The sequence below is a fragment of the Jaculus jaculus genome, chromosome 10 (assembly GCF_020740685.1).
Source record: "Jaculus jaculus isolate mJacJac1 chromosome 10, mJacJac1.mat.Y.cur, whole genome shotgun sequence".
NCBI classification, from domain to species: domain Eukaryota; kingdom Metazoa; phylum Chordata; class Mammalia; order Rodentia; family Dipodidae; genus Jaculus; species Jaculus jaculus.
In genome coordinates this window covers 91,535,191-91,560,311 of record NC_059111.1, presented here as the reverse complement: position 1 = coordinate 91,560,311, position 25,121 = coordinate 91,535,191, and the positions used below count along the sequence as shown (strand labels likewise).

Sequence of the window (25,121 nt, the reverse complement as noted above, 5' to 3'; positions counted from 1 at the left end):
TAAATAAACAAGTAATAAATAATATTTTTAAAGCATGCATCATGTGTTGTTTTTTTTTAAGAAGTGGATAGTAATTGAGGAAAGCACCCAGTGTTGACCTCTGACCTGCACACACACATATCCATGTGCATATGAACATGCGTACACACCTGCCCACCACAGGCAGGCAGATACACACACCCACTCCCACACACAAATTCAAAAGTCTTAAATAGACTGTATTCTAAAGAATATGTAAATGACCCTGTGTATATGTAAAATTTGTAATCATCAAAGAAATACAACCAATTCTGTAATGTAGTTACCAGAAAGATTAAAATAAAAATGACAGAAAATAACAAATGTTGATGAGGAAAACCAAAACTTTTAGTGGAAATACAAGTGTAGTTACCGTCATGTTGGTGGGACAAAACCCCTACTCCAAAGCAGCTGAAGGGAGGAAAAGTTTTATGTTGGCTTACAGTCTTGAGAGGAAGCTGCACGGTGACAGGGGAAGCATGAGCAGAGACTGGACGTCACCTCTGCCATAGCAGATGAAAAACACCAGTAAGAGAGTGAGCTGAGCTCTGGCGAGGGGGAAACTGGGCTAAAATGTCCCACAGCCTGCCCTTAATAGCACACCACCTCCAGCAAGGCTTCATCTCCCAATTTGCCACCAGCTAGAGGCCAGCATGTAAAGGAATTTATGGGGACATCTAATTCAAACCACCACAAGTATAGACATTTTGGGAAAATTGACAGTATGTACTAAAACTGACAATCTGTCCTGTGTGTCAGTTTTACTCCTAAATGCTCCCAACATAAATGCATATACAAGTCCCATTTTTTTATTATTTTGTTTTTTAGTTAACATACAGAGTTAGGTATCATTCATTGTGGCATTTTCAAAAACAACTTGAAGGGCTGGAGGGATGGCTTAGTGGTTAAGGTGTTTGCCTGCAAAGCCGAAGGCCCCAGGTCAATTCCCCAGTACCTACGTTAGCCAGGTGCACAAAGGGGCACACATGTCTGGAGTTCGTTTGGAGTTGGTAGAAGCCCTAATACACCCATTCTCTCCCCCCCCCCTTTCTCTGTCAAATAAATTAAAAAAAAAAAAAAACCTTGTTCTAGTTGATTCTTATCTCTCCTTCTGTGCTCCAGTCCCTTTTCCCTTGCAGTTCCCCTGTCCTCCTCCAGTCCCTTCACCTCTTATGTTTACACGTTACATGTGTCCTTTTGTCCTTTCCTTGCCCTCTTCCAGCTCATCTTTTTATACTTGGTTTTCTTAAATGTTTTATTGAAAACTTCTGTAAGTTCAGATAGTAAACCATGAGGATTCCCTCCCACCGCTCCCATTATCCCCCTTCTAAATCTGCCCTCCACTGATTCCTTTCTTTCCAACTCGTTTCTGTTTTGATATCATAATTTTCTCTCTCCTATTATGATGATCTTGTGTAGGTAGTACCAGGTGCTGTGAAATCATGAATATCAAGGACATTTTGTGTCTGTAAGACAGCGTTGTAAGCAACCCTCTCCTTCCTTTGGCTCTTACATTCTCCTAGGGCTTATGAACCTCACTATAGGCTTTTGACTGATTTTTTAGTACCAGGCATGTATTTCCTCTCATGAAGTTTTGGACTCTAGTGCAAAGAGCACTTGGTTTCCCCCATGACAGACATGCCATTATTGTACCAGGTGGCACATTTGGCCTGGCTGGCCAGCTGTAAGGCTTGCAGAGTCCAAAAGGCTGCATGCTGCATAGCCCTCTCCAGCATTCTAGCAGCTAGTAATCAAGGAGGAGGTTTCCAGCTCAGCTTCAGCTCCTCCGTGACCTGTAGCCCATACACTTGCTTTGGTTGCCATTCTACCTCCATAGGTTTGATCTGCCTCCCCAGACACACACACACATACACACACACACACACACACACAAGCTAAGACTCCCACAGAGAGAGCATGTGGTTTTTGTCTTTCTAAGTGTGGGTCACTTCACTTTGAGCCTTGGAGGGGGTGCTATTGATGTCTTATTTAGCACTCAGCACTCACTGGTCACTTATTTTCAGCACTTTGATGAGCTTTGAGTCTTGGCAGTAGTTATTGCCAACTACAAAAAAAAAGGCAGCTCTGACCAAAGCTGAGAGCAGCACTAATCTATGGGCATAAACATATTTAGAGGGAAACTTAGTGGGTGCAACATATCCATTTAGCCCAACAAGAGTAGCAGCTTCCTTCCTAGGGCCTATGAACTCCCTAGCCACAGGCTTTTGACTCAGTTTTCAATACCAGGCATGAATTCCTTTCCATGAACTTGGTCTCAAATTCAAAGAGCAGTTGGTAACCCCTGTAACAGTCATGCCATAGTTGCACCAGTGGGCACATCTTGCCTTGCTGGTCAGTTATGTGGAATGCAGGGACTACCCAGATCAGATTTTAAAAATATTTTTATTTATTTATGTATTTATTAAAGAGAGATGAAAACAGAGAGAGAGAATAGTGTGCCAGAGCCTCTTGTCACTGCAAACGAACTCCAGATGCATGTGCCACCTTGTGCATCAGGCTTATGTGGGGACTGGGGAATTGAACAAAGGTCTCTAGGCTTTTCAGGCAAGTGTCTTAACCACTTAAGTCATCTGTCCAGCTCCCCAGATCAGATTTTATGGTTTCCTAGAACTGTCCAAGTGCCCCCCCTCCTCACACTGGTTAAAAAGAGCTGGGGAGGTGCCGTAGCGCTTTATTCTGAATTTGGATCTCCAGACCCCACATGAAAGGCAGAAGCTGTGTTGCCGTACTTCTGTAGACCCACTGGACCGACAGAGAGCTGGGAGCAGAGACAAGCATTTCCAGGAGCTCGTGGACTGGCTAGCCTGGCAAACAGCTGTGAACTATGTAGAAGGAAGTGTTTCAGACTTGTATCAGGAGAGTGAACCTGAAAGCTGTCTTCTGACTTCCACACGTGCACCATCTTTCCCCCTCCTTGGTCACCCGTGACAAAATGTTGATGAGCCCAATCTTGTGCAAGTAATGAAGATTTTTTTTTGCTTTGAAAGTTTCTTTGGAGCTACAGAAATGCTCAATAGTTAAAGGCACTTTTTGCAAGCCTGCCATCCCGAGTTCAAAATGATCCATGCGTCTATAATCCCAGTGTGCCTGTGGTAATGGGAGGCACAGCCAGGAGCATTTGGCAGCTCAAAAGCAGCAGCAGCAACAACAGAGATCCTATCTCAGAAGAGAGTAGAAAAAGGGGCTAGAAATAGAACTCAGTAGTTAAAGACCCTTGCATGGCCTGGGTTCACTTCCCAAGCCCCTAAAGTAAACTAGACCCGAATAGTGTCACGAATGTCTGGCATTCATTTTCAGTAGCAGGAAGCTCTGGCATGTGCATGCCCACATATATAAGTAAACCAAAAGTTTTTAAAGAAAAAAAGTGGAAGGACCTGTATTTGATCTTTAGCACTATAAGATCAAATCAAATAATAAAAATTGAAAAAACAAAAGGGCTGGAGAGATGCTTAGTGGCTAAGGTATTTGCCTACAAAGCCTTGAGGAACCAGGTTAGAGTCCCCAGTACCCACGTAAGCCAGATGCACAAGATAGCACATGCATCTGGTATTTATTTGCAGTAGCTAGAGGCCTTGGTGCGCCCATTCTCTCTTTCTCATGTAAAAAAAATAAATAAAATATTTGTAAAAAATTGAAAAGAAAATGGATGAAGAAATGCCCATGCTCATATACAATGTAGACATACATATTTGTGCACACACACAAATAATGAAATTAGAAGAAAATTAAAAATAAATAAAAGATTAGCTGTACCATCTTAATCATATAATAAAATCCTATATATATTTAGATCTAACCCCAGGCTGTATGTTTGTCTCTATGTCATGTTTGTCTGTGCACCACTGCAGTACAGTTTTAAACAAGCTCTGTTGGGCTGTGTTCATATCTGCTAGCGCCCCATCATAGCTCTGTATTTTCAAGCTATGTTTGTCTGTTTATGTTTCTTACCAAAACAAAAAGTTTCATAGCCTTGTACAATATTTCACTGGCCTTTTTATTGGAACCCCGTTAAATATATAAAATAAGAGTACAGATATTTCTATGATGTTGAGAAGTTCCAACCAAGAATAAGGGAGAACTTTACCTCATTGGAATATACTTTTTGCCTTTCAAGAATTTTGTATTAGTTTTGAATGTTTTCTAAATGGTTATTCCTAAATATTGTATCTTTTATCGCTGATAAATTTTCTTATTTGTTTAACATGTAATAGCTGTGCATATAGTCTCAAATTTCAACACAGGTGTATAGTAGATACATCAAATCAGGTTAATTAACTGTCATTTCTACTTCCTTATTATTTCCTTATGTCTGGAGCCTTTGAGCTTCTTTCTTCTAGTTGTTTTTTTTTTTTTTTTTTTTTTCCGAGGCAGGGTCTCACTCTAGCCTGGGTTGACCTGAAACTCATTCTGTAGGCCCAAACTCTCAGTGATCCTCTTTCTTCCTCAGCCTCTTAAGTGCTGGGACTAAAGGTGTATGTCACCACACCCAGCTTCTTTCTTCTGGATCTTCACCAGGTGTACAATAGGTTATTATGGACCCTACTTACCCTCTCACAATGAACAAAAGAACTTAGTCCTTCATCATCAATTTTGTCCTCCCCCTTTTAATCCGTGTATCTTGTAGTTGGCAATTACCTGTACATACAAATATTGGTTGTTTGTATTACATACTGCCGCCTTGCAGAATGATTTTACCAGGTTAGTTTTATCATTGATTCCCTAGAGTTTTGAGGCATTCTATCACTGAACTCCTCCTGTGTTTTATTTAATTGCATTAGTTAATATCTTCCAAATAATGTTAAACCAAAATGTTAGCTTCACATTATTTTTGATCTTAATGGGAATGCTCTTGGAGTTCCCTACTAAATAATATGCTGGGATTAGGATTGCGATATATGTAATTTTATGTGCATATCCAGCCATTTCTATTTTTCAAGAATTTGTAATTTGGAATAACTGTTGGATTTTGTCAAAGATTTTGACATTTTATATATAATCTTACACATTTTTTTCCTTAGCTTCTATTAGTGAATTCCTGATATTGAACCATCTTGGATTCCTTGTATGGATCTCATTTCATCATGGCATGCTATTTTCTTAATGTAGCGTTAGAACCTGTGAACTAATATAGTATTTAGAATTTTTACATTACTAGCCACAAATTATTTCAGTGTGTGATTTTTCTTGCTGTGCACACATGCCATCTTTATTAGGTGTAGCTATTATTTCTTCATTAAAAGATTGTAGGCATTTTCTTTTTCTCTTCACCAAAATAGCATATAGAGTTAGTACTGTCTGGTTGTTGGGACACAACTCTCATCTCCCCGTGGGTCTGTTTGCATTGCTGCATATCTTCTAAGTTAGGTCCTAAAGTGCCCTTTATTTCCTACCTGAGACCTTTGTCACTCTAAGGTAGCATAAGGCATCCCAAAGCCCTGGAAGGTAGAGATAATGTCTCTTCTAAATGGCAGGCTCCTTATTTGCCCAGGAAAACAAATAGTGCACTTCCTACAGCAAACAGCATATGCCTGCTTCTAGTCTAGTAATGTTTCCCTTCAGATCAGAGGGTAGGCGTGCTTACTGCCTTCTATAAATAGCTGGGCTCCTCCCTGTAACGTCACCCTCTGTGGATCCATGTATCACCTGGCTCTGTTTGCTTTTGTCCAGTTAGCTACTCTGTCTTCAGAAATTGCTGCAACCTAATGTCTTTCACCTCTGACCTAAGAATCTTGTTTTCTACCAACACATGAAGTGTGGCACAGGAACTTGTTGATGGCAAGTAGAGTAAAATCTGATAACTTTCACAATTCTTTTTATTTTATTGGCTGGGCAGGGGTCACCAAGGCCTCTAGCCACTGCAAACAAACTCCAAATGCATGCAACACCTTGTGCATCTGGTTTATGTGGGTGCTGGGTAATTGAGCCTGGGTCCTTAGGCTTCACAGGGAAGTGCCTTTACCACTAAGCCATCTCTCCAACCCTCCTTCACAGTTCTTGACATCGGTCTTTACAGTTCTGGTGGCTCTTCCATAGGACTCACTGTGTAAAGTAGTTCTGGGATAGTGTTCTAGTTCTGTGAAAATGAAGCTGCCCAAGCTATTTTTTCCAGATACCATTTTTAACTGGAAGAATAAAGTTTATGTTGTAAATTGCATTAAAAGTAAATAGATTTATTTATTTATTTATTTTTGGTTTTTCGAGGTAGGGTCTCACTTTAGCTCAGGCTGGCCTGGAATTCACTATGGAGTCTCAGGGTGGTCTCCAACTCATAGCCATTCTCCCACCTCTGCTTCCCGAGTGCTGGAATTAAAGGCGTGCGCCACCACACCCAGCTTGAAAGTAAACTGATTTTTTTGTTATTCATATCATCCCAACTGAAGAGGGCTTTCAGTAAAATGGGGGCTGGGGAAAAGAGATATATAAGAATGTAGCCCAGGGCTGGAGAAATGGCTTAGTGGTTAAGGCGTTTGCCTGCAAAGCCAAAGTACCCAAGTTCTATTCCCCAGGACCCATGTAAGCCAGATGCACAAGGGGGCGCGTGTGTCTGGAGTTCGTTTGCAGTAGCCAGAGGCTCTGGTGTGCCCATTCTTTCTCTTTCTCTCTCTCTTTCTCTCTCTCCCTCTCTCTCTTTCTCTCTGATTGCAAATAAATAAATGACATTTGAAAAAGAATGTAACCCAGTGGGAATATGACCAATATGTGATATGTCCATATAGTAATGTTCATAGTCAGGCTTTTCATTTGTCCTGCTCACTTTAAGAATTCACAAGTGCTCATTTGTTGGGACAGAAGATAGGGCCTCTGGATTGCACTTCGTTTTTTGTGTTGCTTCAACTTGCTGTTTGAGTAGCTGTGGTGCCTTCCTGATACGCAGCATGCATGCCCGTAGCTGAAGCGGTGGGAAAGCATGTCTCGTCTCCTAAGCAGCTCCTGAACAGTGCTTCTGAGGTGGAAATTGTGTTTGTTCTGTGCAGGTGGTGGTGGTTCAGGCCATCAGCGCTCTGTGTCAGAGGTACCCTCGCAAGCACAGCGTCATGATGACTTTTCTCTCCAACATGCTTCGAGACGACGTAAGGAAACCAGTGTCCTGAGATTGTCATTAAATAGTGTAATGCTTTTTGTTTGTTTGTTTGTTTGGGGTTTTTTTGTGTGTGTTTTTGTTTTGTTTTGTTCTGGTTTGGTTTTTCGACATAGGGTCTTGCTCTAGCCCAGGCTGACCTGGAATTCACTATGTCCTCTCAGGGTGGCCTTGAACTCATGGTGATCCTTCCTACCTCTGCCTCCCCCCATGCTGGGATTAAAGGTGTATACCACCATGCCCGGCTATTTTTGGTTTTTCGAGGTAGGGTCTCACTCTAGTCCCGACTGGCCTGGAATTCACTCTGTAGTCTCAGGGTGGCCTGTAACTCACTGTGATCCTACCTCTGCCTCCCCTGTGCTGGGATTAAAGGCGTGCGCCACCACACCCGGCTTGATCACATTTCTTTATCATCTCCCTATGTCTCTAAAGTATTGTGCCTAATTCTGCTTTTTTGTATTATCATGCTTATTGCTTTCCTACTTGGAAAAAAAATTACTTGTGGCGGTAGTGTTTAAAATAAAGACAAGATATTGCATTTGAATGTTGTAAGCACCAATCTTGAAGTGTGACATGTCCTCAAAAAGTGCCCTTAAAACTTGTAACACTTTTATATCTTAATCATTGCTGCCTTCTCTTTTGCCAGGGAGGCTTTGAATACAAGCGGGCCATTGTGGACTGCATCATCAGTATTGTGGAGGAGAACCCCGAAAGTAAAGAAGCAGGCCTAGCCCACCTTTGTGAATTCATTGAAGACTGTGAACACACCGTGCTGGCCACTAAAATTCTTCATTTACTGGGCAAGGAGGGTCCCAGGACACCTGTCCCTTCCAAATATATCCGCTTCATTTTTAATAGGGTGGTCCTGGAAAATGAGGCTGTCAGAGCTGGTAAGTCACTAGAACACCAACCATAACTTCGTTGCAGCTTTTTTTTTTTTTTTTTAACTTTTTAAATTAGTTTTCTATTCAGCAAATACAGGCACTCTGGTACCATTATTAGGCTCATCCATGACCTACCCCCTCCCCATTGGCCCCTCCTTGTGAAGGTATATGGGTGATGCCTTGTGGAGTTAGCCCACAGTTATTGGTAGGTTGCAGCTCTTTTGAAATGCATATTTCGAGAGGGTGGTGATGAAATTGGACAGTGAAGTTGCAGGATCTCTGATGGTATACTCTTAGAGACTGTCCTGCATGCGGATACCCAGCTCTTCCTTTGCGCTACCCTCTCGGAGGAGGAGAATGAGAGGCAGCCCTTGACATAGTGCAGTAGGAACACTGTGCTAGTGTTTTCTTCAGTGGCACCCTTACGTAAACACGTATGTAGCATTTGCATATGAATGTGTCAGCACATATAGTTTTTGCTTGCTTGCTTGCTTATTTATTTATTTATTTATTTATTTATTTATATTCGAGGTAGGGTCTCACTCTAGCCCAGGCTGACCTGGAATTCACTATGTAGTCTCAGGCTGGCCTCAAACTCACGGCAGTCCTCCTACCTCTGCCTCCCGAGTGCTGGGATTAAAGGCGTGCGCCGCCACGCCCAACCTCAATATATATGTTTTTGAACTGATTCTTTTCTAATCCTTTTCCTTAGCATATTAACGGGTACAAATCTCTCCCACTATAAATCCAAACTCTCCTATAAAGCTTTGTCTCTCATTAACTACTGACTGTTTCCCTATACTCTCCTCTGAGACACGCTTGAAAGCCATTACTAGCTGCCTCTATATGTGCTTTTTCCATTTTTTTTTTCAGCTCAAGATGCTTCATCCCCATCCCTTAACATTTTCTGTTTTCTCATGAAGCAGCTGGAAAGTCAAGTGACATTCTCGAATGTTCTTATCTTTGTTTGCCTGCGTCATGAGACCCTCTCTTACTTTGGTTCCCACAGTACCCTGCCTTGTTCTCTTGTTCTCTGTCTTACCTATAGTGTCTCTTCCTAGGCCTGTTCATCGGGATAGTCATTCTCCTAAGGATTTTGACTGCAGTGTACACATTCTTCATGTCTTGTTCAGTGCTCTATTAATATGCTAAAGAGTTTCTTTTTATACTTGATGCTAGTTGTTTGAAATTAGAACTTAAGTTACATCAGATGGTCTGTATGAGGTTATAGTGGTGTAGAGATAGCTCATGTAGAAAACTAACATGGTTATTTTTCCTCAGCGAAGTGGAAAATTTCCAGTGTAAAGTTCTGTAGAGCCTACAGAATTCTGTTTATGCTTAAGTCAGATCAAGGGATCTTCAAAGAATAAGAGACTTTATTCATACTGAATACCACCTGCTTCTCTAATTTGTTTTCTGTTTGATTCTGTTTTTAGTTTGGTTTAATTTTGTGTATGTAGAGAGGGTGTACACATGTGTGTGTAGGGGGTATACAAGTGTATTTTGTGTGTGTGTGAAGGGATGTACAGATTTTTTATGTGTGTGGAGGGCGTCATGTAGATGTTTGCATCCCATATGCGTGTATTCAGAGGCCAGAAGAGAGTGTCAGGTGTTCTCTTGTCACTCATCTGCAGATTTCTTCGAGTCAATGACTCTTATCTACCTGTAGCTGCTATCTGTCAGCTCCAAAGTCCTCTAGTTTTCCTTACCCAACCATGGGCTAGGGTTACAGATGTGTGTGGCCATGCCCAGATTTTTTTAACTTTTTTTTTAAGTTGTTTGTTTATGAGAGAGAGTGAAAGACAGAGAATAAGTGCACCAGGGCCTCCAGCCACTGCAAACAAACTCCAGACGCATGTGCCACCTTGTGCATCTGGCTTACGTGGGTCCTGAGGAATCGAACCAGACTCCTTTGGCTTTGCAGGCAGACAGCTTAACTGCTAAGCCATCCCTCCAACCCATGCCCAGATTTTTACATGAGTTCTGGGGAGCTAAACGTGGCTATATCCAACCCAGGAGACCCTCACACGTAAGAGGCCGGTGCTCTTAACTGCTGAGCCATCTCCACAGTGCTGGTTTCGAGTTTTTTTTTGAGACAGGGTCTCACTCTATAGCTAGCCTCTCACTTGTGCTAATCCTTCCATCTCAGCTCCATAATGTCTAAATTTTTTTTTGAATGATTATTGCTTAACTCTGAAAAGCGAGTATTGATTTTCCTTCATTTTATGCCTCATAATAGCTGCTGTGAGTGCTTTGGCTAAATTTGGGGCTCAGAATGAGAGTCTTCTCCCAAGCATCCTTGTACTCTTACAAAGGTATGTGAAAGAATATTTTTAATAAGAAATAATTATAGCTAAGTGGTGAAATCCTCATTGTACTATCCAGATACATTGTGTGCCAAGAGTAGGGCTACAGAGTGTAACCCATGTTTGTAACTCGGTATATACAATAGGCACTGACTTCAGAGAGATGCCAGATGATTCCTGTGAACACCTGAAGACAATAGCTTTTCATGGATTCCATAACTCTTTTTTAGAATTTTTTTGTTTATTTTTACTTATTTGAGAGTAACAGAGAGAAAGAGGCAGAGAGAGAGAGAGAGAGAGAATGGGCACACCAGGGCCTCCAGCCCTGCAAACGAACTCCAGACACGTGCGACCCCTTGTGCATCTGGCTAACGTGGGTCCTGGGGAATCGAGCCTCGAACCGGGGTCTCTAGGCTTCACAGGCAAGCGCTTAACCGCTAAGCCATCTGTCCAGCCCAGTTTCCATAACTCGGAATTGGTGAGGAAAAGACTTGTTTTAGCAAGTCTTTGTGATTGGTTTTCATAATTGAAGCAGACCAATCACAACCCAAAGGCTGGCTGCTTTAAATGAAGCCATTTAACATTTGAACAACAACATCTAGATTTTGAGTGCTATTTATTTTTTTTGTATCCTTGGACAATTATACAGAAATTTAGTCTTCATGGGAGTCATGTGGTTGCAGGCACAAGCATATATTAAAATTATTTCATGTTCTTCCTAGTAATTTCAAGACCTACTAATAGAGTGCTTCTGAGTTCAAAAGTAGCATTTCTTTAGTAATTCAGAATAGCTCCCAAGGCTTGTGGTGACTATAAGAGCCCATGCTGGTTGTTATTGAACATAAAGGTAATATTAGATGACCTGGATTGTTCTCTGTATGTATGATGGTAAAGCTGTTGGAAATCTGTGGGGTACTGACACACGTCTGTGCTGTTTCTCCTGGACAGGTGTATGATGGACACTGATGATGAGGTGCGGGACCGAGCTACCTTCTACTTGAATGTGCTACAGCAGAGACAGATGTCCCTGAATGCTACATACATCTTTAATGGTCAGTGATAGCCAGGAATATAGACATACACACTTCTTTGTTTCTCCAAATGGTGTCTTGCAAGCATTTTCTGATACTTTGTATGTTAGCTGACTTCTGTAGACATTTACTTGGTTTTTGTCTTACAATTCACTTCCATTTCTAGGGAAGACTATATTCACAAGTGTTTTCCCTTTGGTAATGGGAATTCCTATGGAATAAGCTATAGCTATATGTACGTGTGTGTGTGTGTATGTGTGTGTGTGTGCTTTTTTTTGTTTTTGTCTTTTGAGGTAGGGTCTCACTCTAGCCCAGGTTGACCTAGAATTCACTCTGTAGTCTCAGAGTGGCTGTGAACTCACAATGATCCTCCTACCTCTGCCTCCTGAGTGCTGGGAATAAAGGTGTGCACCACCACGCCTGTCTCAGGACTATATTTAATTAATCCCAAAACTGTTGCTTCTTCCTGGTTCTTCTTGATCTTTCTTAGACAGCCCACCCTCTCCCTTGTCTGTACTTTCATTGTCCCATATGGCTGAGGTGTTTTCTTTGGTGCACTTTGCTTGAAATTTGTTAAGCTGTAGTCCCATGTTTCCTTGAAAGACATAAGGCAGTTTGGATGTTAATAAGGCAATTTATGTAATATCCTTTATTTTAATTTCTTTATTTTATTCATTTACTTATTTATTTGACAGAGAAAGAGAGAGAATGGGCATGCCAGGGCTTCCAGCCACTGCAGATGAAATCCAGATGCATTTGTCCACTTGTGAATCTGGCTAAAGTGGGTCCTGGGGAATCAAACCTGGGTCCTTTGGCTTTGCAGGCAAACGTCTTAACCACTAAGCCATCCCTTCAGCCCTATTTTAATTTCTTAAGTTTTAGAATATGTGGTTATTTTGGTTGTATATTTCTCTTCCTTCAAAAAAGCTTGAACATGTTAGCCCAAGGTGGTGGCTTATGCCTGTCCTCTCAGCACTATAGAGGTGGAGGCAGGAGAATCAGGGATTTATGATCAGTCTTAGCTACATAGCAAGATTGAGGCCACCCTGGGGGCTGCATGACACCCTACCTCAAAACAAAACAAAAAGATAGAACATTGTAAATCATTGGCAAAAGTTTGTAATTTGACATTTGTCTGTGTTTATAGGTCTGACAGTCTCTGTCCCAGGAATGGAAAAGGCCCTACACCAGTATACACTGGAGCCTTCAGAAAAACCTTTTGATTTGAAATCAATTCCTCTTGCTATGGCTCCTGTCTTTGAACAAAAATCAGGTAATAGAAGCAGTTAACTCTTAGTTTTCTGTGTATAAATAGTTTGGCAGCACTAATAAGTATTATCATATCTCCGAACTTAGAAAACTGGAAAATACTAGCATATTTTTTGCTTTTTTGTCATTCCTTCAGTTTTTTGGACCTAAGATAGATGACTTTTTTTAATAAGAATTTTAAGTCTCTGGTTTTTGCATAAAAACGTGCACCAAGATGAAACTTTGTTACATAATATACACTGTATTATTAGCTAAAGTTAGTTGCTACTATGTACGTTAGAGTCATAAATAATACATAGTCAACCTATTTTTATTTTTCTGAACTTGGTAATCTCTTAGCAATTAATTTTACTTTTAGAAATTTGTCTTGAAAGGACAAGATCAGAAAAATATTTCTGTATATATACGCATATATAACTTGAAAACAAAACAAAAAAGAAATGGGATGGGCAGATGGCGCTGGGTAAAGTGCGCGCTGCACCAGCATGAAGACGCCGTGCTGCGTGGAGATTCCCCAGCACCCATGTCAGAGCCAGGCAGAGCGGTGCATTCTGAACTCCCCAGCACCGGGGAACCCTCAGGGCATACTGGCCAGCTAATCTAGCCAAATTGTTGAGCTATAGGTTCAGTGAGAGATCCTGTCTCAAAAATATTAAGTGAAGACAGATTGAGGAGACACTTACATCGACCTCTAACAAAGGTTGTATGTGCATACTCAAATGCAAAAAGAAAAGGAATGAAATACAGTATTTTGTGGTTAGAGAATAAAATTGGAAAACTCTTTAACACTTAATTTTCAACTTTTATTTACAAAGTGATATTTCCTGTTTTGATCAGATTTGTTTTATAAATGGCTTCTCCTTTTATGTCTGCATCCCGGGCTGTTTAAAGCAAATTTTCTTCTTTTTAGGTTTTACTTGATTGTTTTACATCATGCCCCTCACTGCATTTTATTGCCCCCTCAAATCATAAATGACAAAGAACTTGTACACCATCACAGTGGTTTGTCTCTACTAGAAGGCTTTGCCACATCTCTTCTGTATGCATGCTTAGATAATAGTAGAAGGAAGCTCACTTGATTATTCATATCTGTTTTTGCAGAAATCACACTTGTGGCTCCTAAGCCAGAGAAGTTGGCTCCTTCCAGGCAAGACATTTTCCAAGGTATCATTTATTTGATGAGCAGAAGCAATAATAATCCCTATAGGTTACTTTTATTCTTTTATTTAGTTTGATTAATTCTTGATTAATGAAATCTTTCTGTGGCTGAAGACCATAGGTTATAGTTACTAGAACTACCCAATCCATGGAATTTTCCAATTTCCAATTACTAACTTACTAACTGGGAATGCTATTCTTAGATGTATTTTAGTGGTTGAGAGGGAATGCCACTAGAAATCAAGTTTCTTTTTTGTTGATCATTAATTCAATATACAAGGTCACTAATTTATTCATTATAGTTTGGAGACATAGTAATTGAGTATTTAACTATTAGTAAGACATAGAAACTGAAACATTTTTGTACTTTCTGGAAACTAAAAATAATTAGTAAGGGCTCTACCTGTTTTCATATTTTACTTCTAGTTTGCTTTTGTTTTTTTTTTTAATAGAACAACTGGCTGCCATTCCTGAGTTTATGAATCTTGGACCCTTGTTCAAGTCTTCTGAACCTGTTCAGCTTACAGAAGCAGAGACAGAATATTTTGTTCGCTGTATTAAGCACATGTTTACAGATCATATTGTGTTCCAGGTGAGATAAGTAACCTTTGGTTCTTTTAGGCACTTAAATTGAAACTAGTGTGCTCAGAGACAAAGCATCATTTCCCCCTTTAGTTTATGATTCTCATTCCTTTCATAAGGAATTGCTGTGGTGGGCTGGGGGACATAACTCAGTGAGTAAAGTGCTTGCCTCACTGGCATGGTAGCCTGAGCTTAGTACCTAGAGCCATATAAAAAATATGTCGCCTTTAATCTCAGCACTCGGGAGGCAGAGGTAGGAGGATCGCCGTGAGTTCGAGGCCACCCTGAGACTACATAGTGAATCCCAGGTCAGCCTGGGCTGGAATGAGACCCTACCTCTAATATATATATATATAAAATCTGTCATGGTGGCATGTGTTTATATTTCTACTGTGGAGAGGTGGATCTGAATGCTTGCTGGTTGACCAGTCTAGATTACTTGGTGAGCTCCAGGCCAATGAGAATCCCAAAAAGGATGGACAGCACTGAAAAATGACACCTGAGGTTGTCCTTTAATCTCCACATGCATACACATATGTACATGTATATCCACATCTATACATGCACTCATATACTCACAAGCATACACACATACACATGCAAACAAGTAATTAAGCAGTGATCCTAGTTTTCTTTCTAGAGCTGTAGCAGTAATTTCATATGATGCTCTATTTTTTTTGGGGGGGGTGTGGTTTCAAGGTAGGGTTTCACTCTAGTTCAGGCTGACCCAGAATTCACTATGTAGTCTCAGGTGGCCTTGAACCCAAGTGCTGGGATTAAAGGCGTGTGCCACCACGCCCAGCCCTGATGCTTTATTTTTGATGAGTAAAAACTAAAAGAATATACTAAAATTCTGAAGAAGTGGACAACACAAAGTATTAACTGTTTTAAAAATTAGCATTTAGCAACAAGGTAAATTAAGTGGGTTTTTCAAAGAACTTATAGTTTTGACAGCTGTCATATTTTTAATACCTGATAGAGATGAATCATAGGAAAGAAGAAAAAACTGATGACTAAAAAGAACTAAGAATAAGGCTATGTGTATTACACAAGAAATGATCCTAGGTGGGCTTGGGAGTAAAGCCAAGTGATAGAACATATACTTACCATGTGTGAGGCTCTGGGTTCAATCCCCCAAACGTAAACAAAAAGAGAAAAATTTTAGGAGACCTGCAGTGCTGAATATAGTGTGTCCCAGAGCCAAATTGTGATATGTGAGTGAGAAGGAACAACTTGCTTTGAAGACTCTTGGTCTTCTAAACAACTTTTACATTTGCTGACTCTGCAGTTTGACTGTACCAACACCCTCAATGACCAGCTACTGGAGAGAGTGACAGTGCAGGTGGAGCCATCAGATTCCTATGAAGTGCTGTGTTGCATCCCAGCCCCCAGCCTCACCTATAACCAGCCGGGCATTTGTTACACTCTTGTTCGTTTGCCAGATGAGGACCCTACAGCAGGTACTAACCCACAGGAAGGAGGAGAGACTTGCCTGGTCAGCATGTATCATCTCTTGTGCTCCAAGAATGCCTTGGACAGATATTAGGGGTCAAGAATACCGTTTTTTCCAAGAACTAATAATGGTGGGCGGGTGGGTGTGTTTTATAAAATTGGTCACTGCTTTAGAAATGTTACTTTTAAAACTATGTCCATGAGAAAAGCTTGCTGGTGATAAGGTTTAAAAGAGAATGTGTCATACACAGTAATAGCCCAGAAAGGCACTCAGGCTCTCTATTGGAGCAACATGACCCATCAGAGAGTTCTAGACACCCAATATGTCTTATAAGAAATCATGATCTACTCCTTCCTAATATTTTCTTCTAGTGAACCCTGGGAAAACGTGGTTAGCAAATGGGTGACATTTTAAGAAACATTTTTAAATGTCTTATAGCAAGCAATAGCTTATTCAGCTATTGTGTGTCTGCATTTGAGGCAGGCTTGGTAATTTACTTGACAAATGTGCAGTCTTTGTGTGTTAGGGTAGAGCAATGTCTAAAAATCAACTGCTAGTGTCATAGGGAGTATTTATAAATTTGGGGGATCTAGGAGTGTCGTCTCTCTCTTAAAAATGCTGGGTGTCTGTTGTAATTGATTGTGTTACTCCCCTGAGTCCTCTTCCCATCTTCAGTGCGTAACACTTAGAGTTGTTACTCTGTTTTCATAGAAATAAGCACGCATACCACATGATTATTTTGAACAATTTTTTACTACTTGTAAGTACAAGAAAAACAGAGATTAACAGTATTAACAAATATTGGGGAAGTTACAGAGTTATAAGAAACCATAAAAGAACTAGTAAATAGTTATCCCTGGTCATAATTCAGTTACTTTGGAGGCTTAACCCGATTTCTTTTATAGCCCCTCTCCTAACTCTCTTCTTTGATGTTGGTTCCTGGGAGCCCCTGCCCAGTCTGAACTGTGTTGGGTGCTAGACCAGGCCACTCAGACTCTGGCACGAGGTAGATTCATGTTGGCACCATTGCTGAGTCTGAATCCCAGGTTGTTCCCTCAGATCCTGGGTGGAACCTAGATCTGCAACCCTCTGGGTAGGAAGGCACTTTCTTATCTGGACTCTTGCTATTTCTCCTTTGAACTTCTGGCCATCTGGCTTTAACTTCTAATTATCTCCCTTATTCCTTTCTTAAGTTCCATTTCCTTGTAGCTTCACTTTCTGTCCTGGTCTATTTTTCTCTCCAGATAGATGTATCTGAAGTGTGTCCACTAGCCAGTTAGAAAGCTTTCTGTTCTCCTAAGTAAAGCTAGTCTGATTTACCCTTACTCCAAACTTGTATCTGGGTCCAGCCTTAATGTAGCTCTACGTCTTTTGCCATCATCCCAGGAAACACTGCATTTTATCAATTTTTCCAACAGCCATCTCTTCTTATTTCAGAATTCTTCCCCCATTGTACTTCTTACTTGCCCCCCACCCTCCAGGAAAATGAAATACTGAACACATTGGAAAACCCAGCTCTTCCCAGTTGAGAATACTAGCTCCTCCCATTCTGCAGCTTCACTTGGCTAACACAGGTACCCTATACCCCCAGGGAGTGGAATTAACAGAATAAGTACAATTTTACAATACTATAATACAGAAAACAACAATATTGAAATTACAGAAGTTACATGTATTATAGGAAAACAATAATAACAGAAACATTTCCACCAAGAGAAGAATAGGGGAGATTTTCTCACCCCTCTTCACTAAGGAGTTGATTTCTTTTTAAAACATAGATCTCATAAATTAGCCCAAAGGTGCATTTGGTCTGCTGGCTATGGACTATTTTTATTTGTAAAAATTTGGCAATTACAGAATTTTCTTTCTTTTATACTAAACTCAAAGGGTTTCCTGATCAATGATAGAATGTGGTTATAAACTCTTACCAATGGATCTTGGAAAAAGAAATGGGATCTTGTTTCAATATTTGGACTTTGGTGTTTCACCAATCATATGCCTGTTTAAAAAAGAAAACTCCTCTCTATTCTTTAGTTTTTATTCGATATCTTGAATTTTTAATCTATAGTCAATCTAAACTCTTCACTTTGCAATGAAAAGTGAAATACCAGGTCATAGACGGTAATGGGAGTCTTTAACCCATTCTCCTAGTTTTGTTTTGTTTTTGCATTTTCCCATTCTAGGTATTCCAAAATTTACCATTCACTGAAAAATCTATTACTTTTATTATGCCTCCTCTCAGAAAAAAAATTTTTGTTTTGCTTATAATCACAGGGAAGAAAATGAATTCTTGATTATGGTTCCCTTCAACTTGGAAACAATACAGGGTAATAGAAAGGGTTAGGGTGTACAAGCAAGTGAAGATTTAAATTCTAGCCCTGCTACATATTGATTCTATAGGAACTGTACAAATTATTTGATCTGCGTAAGTCTGCCTGCCACCAGACACAGGGAATAATATTACTAGATAACTATTAACTGTTTTGTTTAATTCTGGAATTACAACTTTTCCCCTTTATCATCTTCAAAATCAGGTCTCCCACAGTTCAAGCACACACACACCCCAGTATCTCCAGAACATTTTTCTATCGATTACACATTTTCTTTGCTCAATCTCTAGATTTTCATACTTCCCTATCCTAAATGTACAAAAGTCTACTCTATCTGAAAGTATTTGCCTTTTAACTATCATAGTATTGCCATAACACCTTCTCTTAAAATTTGAACATTTCCTTAGAAAGTTATTAATATTCTAAGTCTTGATTTAATTGCATCTACTTACAATCATTTATTCTCAAAGAATTATTCATTTTCCCACAAAGTTTTAGAGAAATTTTCAAGGCAATATTTCTAATGTGGATTTTAATTTGTAACTTTCTTTTCTTTGAATATTTCTTGCATCAGTGACAATATATTCTATTCAGCATTCTACCAATGACTCCCCACTGTGTACCTCTTTAATATCCTACCTATTTGTATTTCTTATTCTATTATTCAGAATCATTCTAAATCCTGTATTTCTTTTGTTATTATTTTATGAGGTTGTATCATATTTCTCATGAACTAGAACCATTTTTACATGCTAAAATAATTCATGTTACAAACAGTCTTCTATGGAGGACTAAGATCAGCTTCAACAATATATGTTTGAGGCCTCTTTTCTCTGCTTCACATTCGGGATCTTGCCTCACTTCATAATTCATAATTCCTTCAGATTGACTTCAAATCTGAACGTTTTGCCTGTACCTCCTTGAAGTGCTAGTTTGAATTAAGCTCCATAGCAACCTGATGCTCTCAGAACTCTTCTCCGACTGCGCTCTCTTCCATCCACTGGCTTTAGCTCAGTATTCCACATATGAGTGCTTGCCTTCTGCATGAAGTTCACAGCTTTAATTAAGTAGTTATCCTGGAGTTTCTTACTTTGACTCATTTGCACTGACTTGCTGGGATACATCTCCCATACTAAGCATTTAATAATGTTTTTCAATCCAATAGTGACAGTACTATTCAACCAGCATTTCCCCTGATTTTATTATTATAACTTAAGTCTGGCTGTACTATGAACATTTCTGTAATTTAACTCATTTTGAAGTCTGCCAGGAATCACAAGATCTGAATAGAATCCTAGTCGAGAACTCATCACTTTTCATTCATCCTTCCTTAAACTCACAGAAATTCTTATAATTCCCTGATCATGCTCATATCCCAGTTGGTATCCCCTATTTTAAATAGTTCTTGATGACACCTAACTGCTGACCTCACTTAAATGATTCCAAAGCAAAGCAAAGTCAATCATTCATTCTGCTTGTTGTCTTAGGAAAATAAAACAAACACACTAAAAATCTTGCTCTGTTGGTTTTTCTCAGGCTTTGTTGACGGTTTTGAAAATGGATACCTAATGTGAATATGAACTCTCTCCTTCCCTAATTTCAGTGTTCAAACATGTCCATCTTTTTAGCTTCCAGTAGAATCACTGCATCATTAGCTACAAGTACTAAGTTCTGAAGATTACTGGTCAAGCTCTGCCTTCCGAATCCATGTCTCAAATTTATCTCTGTGATTATCTGTCTTTACTCTGCCTTCATGAAGTGATCACCTTATGTGACTTTCAGGCAGCCACCAGTGATTATTAACATTCTTCCTATACATAGTTTCTGTTTGCCTTTATTCTATAATTGGGACTGAATTAAATAAGCATACTCCTTACTTTATCGATTATAAATTTCCTCAATAATTCCCAGGCTAACCTGAAATAAACACTACCCTCATAACTCCAATGCCATGATTTTTCCATATTGGCTCTGAAAATTTTATCGTGGACAACCTTAAATTTTTTTTTTATTTTTTTGTTATTTTCTCTTTTTTTTTCCTTTTTATTTTTATTTATTTTATTTGTTTATCTTTTTTTTTTTTTTTTTACACAGGTCTCCCTGTATAGCTCAAACTTGTAACCTTCCTGCCTCCGTCTTCTCAGTGCCCCAACTCCTGACCTTCTACAGTTTCTGGTACTTCCCTATATGTTCTCTTTAATAACTGATAGTGCTCCCTCTATAAACAGGCTTCTGTTTTCTAAGTCAGCACAGTTATTTCCATGCAGCACAAAAGGTGCTACCTTACTTCCCTTCTAAGCATTCACATCGCTGCCCATGTTGCTTCACTGTCAGGCCTTGAAGCCCTGCATGGCATTGACTTACCCCCTGAAATGCTAGCCCCTCCCACACTGGGCACCCTGAACTCTGCCATCTGCTTTCCCGCACGGGCTCTTTTACCACAGGTGAGCTCCTGTGCTTTACAAGTTGTGTTGCCTTCTGTCCCTTTCATTTCTCATCAGTTATATGACCAATAAAGCTGCTTCCCATGGCTCCCTACTTAAGTGTCTCTTTCTGATCCTTATGTAGGATTGATCTTCAGAAGAGCATCCTGTATATTTTCTCTCCTACAGTGTTCCAGATACACTTTTTAACAAGGAGCATTTCTCTTGCCATTTTCTAATCAAGCCATGGACTCAGGAGGCTTTGGACCCTGTCTTCTCCCTTTCTGACTTGCACTAACTCCGTCCACCACTGCCAGCATCTCTGTCACGAGTGAGTCCTAGTCAGTCTGCATGCTCTCTGAACTCTACCCTGACAAGTTCTGCCATAAAAGAAGCAGCCATTTCCTTGTTGCAGGTATGTCTGTATGACCTGACACCTTATTCTAGGTATCGTGCTCTTTTCCTCCCCAGGCTGACTCACCTGCACAGTTAACTTCCCCTCCTTCTTGGTCCATGACGTGCCTTTCTTGCTGCAATGCCTTCCCCACGCCTGTCTGTACCCTCTCCCCTCTCAGCTCCTCCTTGTAGCCCAGTAGTCCAGCTCTCCGCTCACGCTTTCCCATGCACTGCATGTTTATCACCTCCTCTCCTGTCTCTTAGGCCCACGCGCCTTCTGTCCTCTACTACTCAGAAGTACACTCAGCACTTTCGACCAAAGCTCTTTCAGCTCTCTCAGCTGTGCTCTGGTTCCCTGGTTCATTCTCTTGCTTCTTGATGCATACTCCCCACTTGACATGTCCCACACCACTGTTCCATCATGCACAGCTTGTTTTGCATCAGGTCAATTTTGCCAAATCAGCCATGTCTGCCCAGTAATCCCAGTGGTTGCAGGCTTGTGGGCTCCTAAATCTTGGACATCTTGCAACTTCTTTCAATTCTTTTCACATCCTTTCTTTCAGTCTTAAAAATGCTCTCAGGGAACATCTGCTTCTGATTTTCCACCCTGTTCCTTTCCCCGTCTACTTTTGACTCCTGCCCCAGATACCCACAGCCCATCCTGGGTGCAGGGCTGACAGCTCTCTTCCTGGGCACTCCGGTCCCTGATCTGATCTCTCTCCTCAGCACTCATCCCCCTTCCATGAGCTCTCCACACCACTGGCTCCATTCCCCTCTGCCCCGCCTCCCCGTGCATGACCACCCACACACCCATCACCACTGTGCACCCATGTGGCTCAGCCTCGCTCCTGCCCTCAGTCCTCAGCAGGGACCACAGTGTTGGCACCGCACTCGCTGCCCCTGACAGGAAGTCCCCACACAGCTCTCCTCCTTCAGGCACCCCTCAGCTACATCCAGTTGCTCACTGTCACCTCCTCTGCCCTGACAGGACCTTTCTCCCAAGTCTGACACTCACCTCCCCAGACTGCCTCCACCTCCCCAGACTCACGGGCACCATATGCTCACCCTTCCTGCTCTGCCCATCGCCACTCTTCCCCTCCCCCAGTGATTCTCACCCGGGGACGCCGGCCCCCAGAGACCTATCAGAATCATCTTCAGGGTGGAGCAGATCACTGCTTCCCCTCTCTGATGTTCTGATAGGCTACTGGGGACCATGCCCCAGCCCCCCCTCGGGTGGAACCCCCACCCCCCACCCCGGTTAAGAATCACTGCTGTGGACACCCACATGTCCTCTGTCCCTCCGCTCTCCCATTTTATACCTCTAGTTTTCATGAGACAGCTTGATGTCCTCGCTCAGGGGGTCTCCGATAAGGACCTGCACTGTCTGCTAGGAACACCTCCTTCCCTTCCCTGCTCACCCCTTCACACACAACGTGCTCCAGCCCCCGTCTACATTACATAATTGATGTTTGACCACTCATTCCTACTTTCTTCTTTTTCCTTAATATTAGTCTTTTAAATGTATAACATACCCCTTATCTGTTTTTGTAAATGTAGCTTCATTTTCCTTTACATCCCTTTGTGTATTCCTTTCCCTGAGCCACTCTTCACCCTTGAGTTTCTTTTCTGTTGCTGACTCCTTCCATTGCTTCCTCTCATTCTTCCAGCCCAGTAGTCCAGCGCTCCTCTCATGCTCTCCCGTGTGTTGCAAACACTCACCTCCTGTCCCGTCTACTGGGACCAGCTCTCGTTTGTTCTGCTGTACTCTCTACTGCTCTGAAGTACAGTCCACACTCCCACCCGAAGCTCTCTCAGCTGCCCTCGATTCTGCACTTCATTCTAGAGAGCTCTTGGTGCACACTCCCCACTTCACCTGTCTCCCACACCCACTGCTCCACCACGCTTGGTCGTCTTTGCATCAGAGCAAATGGACCCCATCTGCAGCCTTCATCGGCAGACCCCTTGGCCCCAGGCTTGTGGGTTCCTCCTTCTAGAACACCAACTCCATGGTTCCCTGCAACCTGGTACGTTTGCTCCACTTTTGAGAAACTCTGACTGATCCTCTTCTGGAAATGCTGTCTGACAGCATCTGTCTCTTGTTCTGCTACCATTTCTGTCTCCACACACTTTGTTTTCTGTGCCACACAGGCCACTCCATCCTCCACACATACACCCGCTCTCCTCTGATTTGGTGCTGGCTGACAGCTCTCTTCCTGGGCACTCAGGTCCCTGATCTGATCTGCTCTCTCCTCAGCACTCATCCCCCTTCCATGAGCTCTCCACACCACTGGCTCCATTCCCCTCTGCCCCGCCTGCCTGTGCATGACCACCCACACACCCATCACCACTGTGCACCCATGTGGCTCAGCCTCGCTCCTGCCCTCAGTCCTCAGCAGGGACCACAGTGTTGGCACCGCACTCGCTGCCCCTGACTGGAAGTCCCCACATAGCTCTCCTCCTTCAGGCACCCCTCAGCTACATCCAGTTGCTCACTGTCACCTCCTCTGCCCTGACAGGACCTTTCTCCCAAGTCTGACATTCACCTCCCCAGACTCACGGGCACCATATGCTCACCCTTCCTGCTCTTCCCATCTCTACTCTCCCTCTCCACCAGTGATTCATGCCTGGGACGCAGGCCCCCAGAGACCAATCAGAATCATCTTCAGGGTGGAGCAGATCCTTGCTTTCCCTGTCTTATGTTCTGATAAGGCTGCCTGGTTGCCATGCCCCAGCCCTCCTTGATGGAATCCACCCTCCCACCCCCATTAAGAATCACTGTTGATGCCCATTTGTCTTCCCTGGTTTGCTCTTCCATTTCATGCCTCTAGCCTCTCAGTGTCCTCACTCAAGGGTTCAGCTGGGCCCAGTCTCCTGCAGACCCTGCACTCTGCATAGAAAGTGCCTCCACCTCACCTGCAAAGCAGCCCCTTTCCTTTTCCTTCTGTCCACCCTGTAGCTACTCTCCCTGTCCTCCCTGGCTGCTTTCTAGTCATCTGCCCAGCCTGTAGTCATCACTGCAAACACACAACATCCTCACCAGCTTACTGTGTAGACTCATGTCTCCACCCTGACCCAAATCCTGTCCCAGCCCCCATTCCAACTATGCTTTCTTCCCTGCCAGTTCCAGAGTGAAGTGCCTGGCTTAAAATTTACACCATTCTTCTGGTTTTCAAAGATTCAAAATCACATACTTCTCCCAACCCATGGCTTGTCCATCCCTGTTCCCTTTCTCTTTCTTTGCCATGTCTTGAGGCTGGCTGGAGCACTATGGGGTCCTCATCCTGTCTCTGGGACCTCCCATTTCTCCTGCTGCTGTTGCTCTTCAGTTTGTCTGTCTTTCTTCTCCCTGAACCCTCTGTGGTCTCCGCAAGCACCTTCCTGTGCAGCACCGCATGATCTTGCTGGATTTGCTTCCTTTCCCGCCAGCTTTCTGCTTACAACCTGTTTCTTCTTTTGTCCTCCCTGCAATGGAAGACACCTTGCTCTTTGTGTACGGCGGGCACATCTCTTAGATACCAAGAGCTTGCTACTTGAGCTTGCCTCTGGGGTGCTCTTCTCCTTAGGTATGCACCCATGTTCCACAGCTTCCTCCTGCTGTCTCTGCATTACTGTTGTAGCTCTTGAGTGTCACTTGTCAGGACCTTCCATTGGTTTGACCTGCACCTTGCCTTAGGCTGCCGTTTCTTCCACACTGACCACTGTGCTCTCCTCCCCTCTTTCTTTCAAGCAGGAAGGCAAGTCCTACCATATCTGCTCCTTATCACTTCCTCATCTCCACGGCTTTCATTGCTTCCAAATGGGCTTTTAAAGAGAACACAGACCTAGCTTATTGCAGGCACACCCTTTAAGCCCACTGGAGGCCCCTTGTACCTTATTGCCACTTGGCCAGACTACACTTATACTTAACCATCTTCATTTCCTGTAGTTCACACTCTGAATCAAGCCTACTGAAGCAAAAGCCCCGCCCTGTTAATATACCCCAGCCTCTTGGGCTGGTCTCATTCCCACCTTGCTTGCTGGCTAGTGACCTAACTGCACCCTGAACCCACAAGACCCCATGGGGTGGGAAGACACTCCGCACCCTCGGGCTTCACTACGACCCTGCAGCGTCTCTCTGCTGTGTGCAGTGCACCTCCTTCTCCTGTCAGCCACTCTTGAGCAGTGGAAGCACA

The 25,121-nt window shown here is 42.2% G+C and overlaps 1 protein-coding gene across 1 annotated transcript in view; it reads left to right on the top strand.

Moving 5' to 3' along the window:
• Copg2 (COPI coat complex subunit gamma 2) overlaps positions 1 to 25,121 on the top strand; it is a 188,059-nt gene that overhangs the window by 89,861 nt on the left and 73,077 nt on the right. Inside the window, exons 13-20 of the mRNA XM_004661202.3 lie at positions 7,014 to 7,109; positions 7,764 to 8,007; positions 10,241 to 10,316; positions 11,256 to 11,359; positions 12,486 to 12,611; positions 13,709 to 13,771; positions 14,218 to 14,357; positions 15,636 to 15,807. Of these exons, the coding sequence (XP_004661259.1) occupies positions 7,014 to 7,109; positions 7,764 to 8,007; positions 10,241 to 10,316; positions 11,256 to 11,359; positions 12,486 to 12,611; positions 13,709 to 13,771; positions 14,218 to 14,357; positions 15,636 to 15,807 (1,021 nt within the window). The remainder of the gene's footprint in view (positions 1 to 7,013; positions 7,110 to 7,763; positions 8,008 to 10,240; positions 10,317 to 11,255; positions 11,360 to 12,485; positions 12,612 to 13,708; positions 13,772 to 14,217; positions 14,358 to 15,635; positions 15,808 to 25,121) is intronic.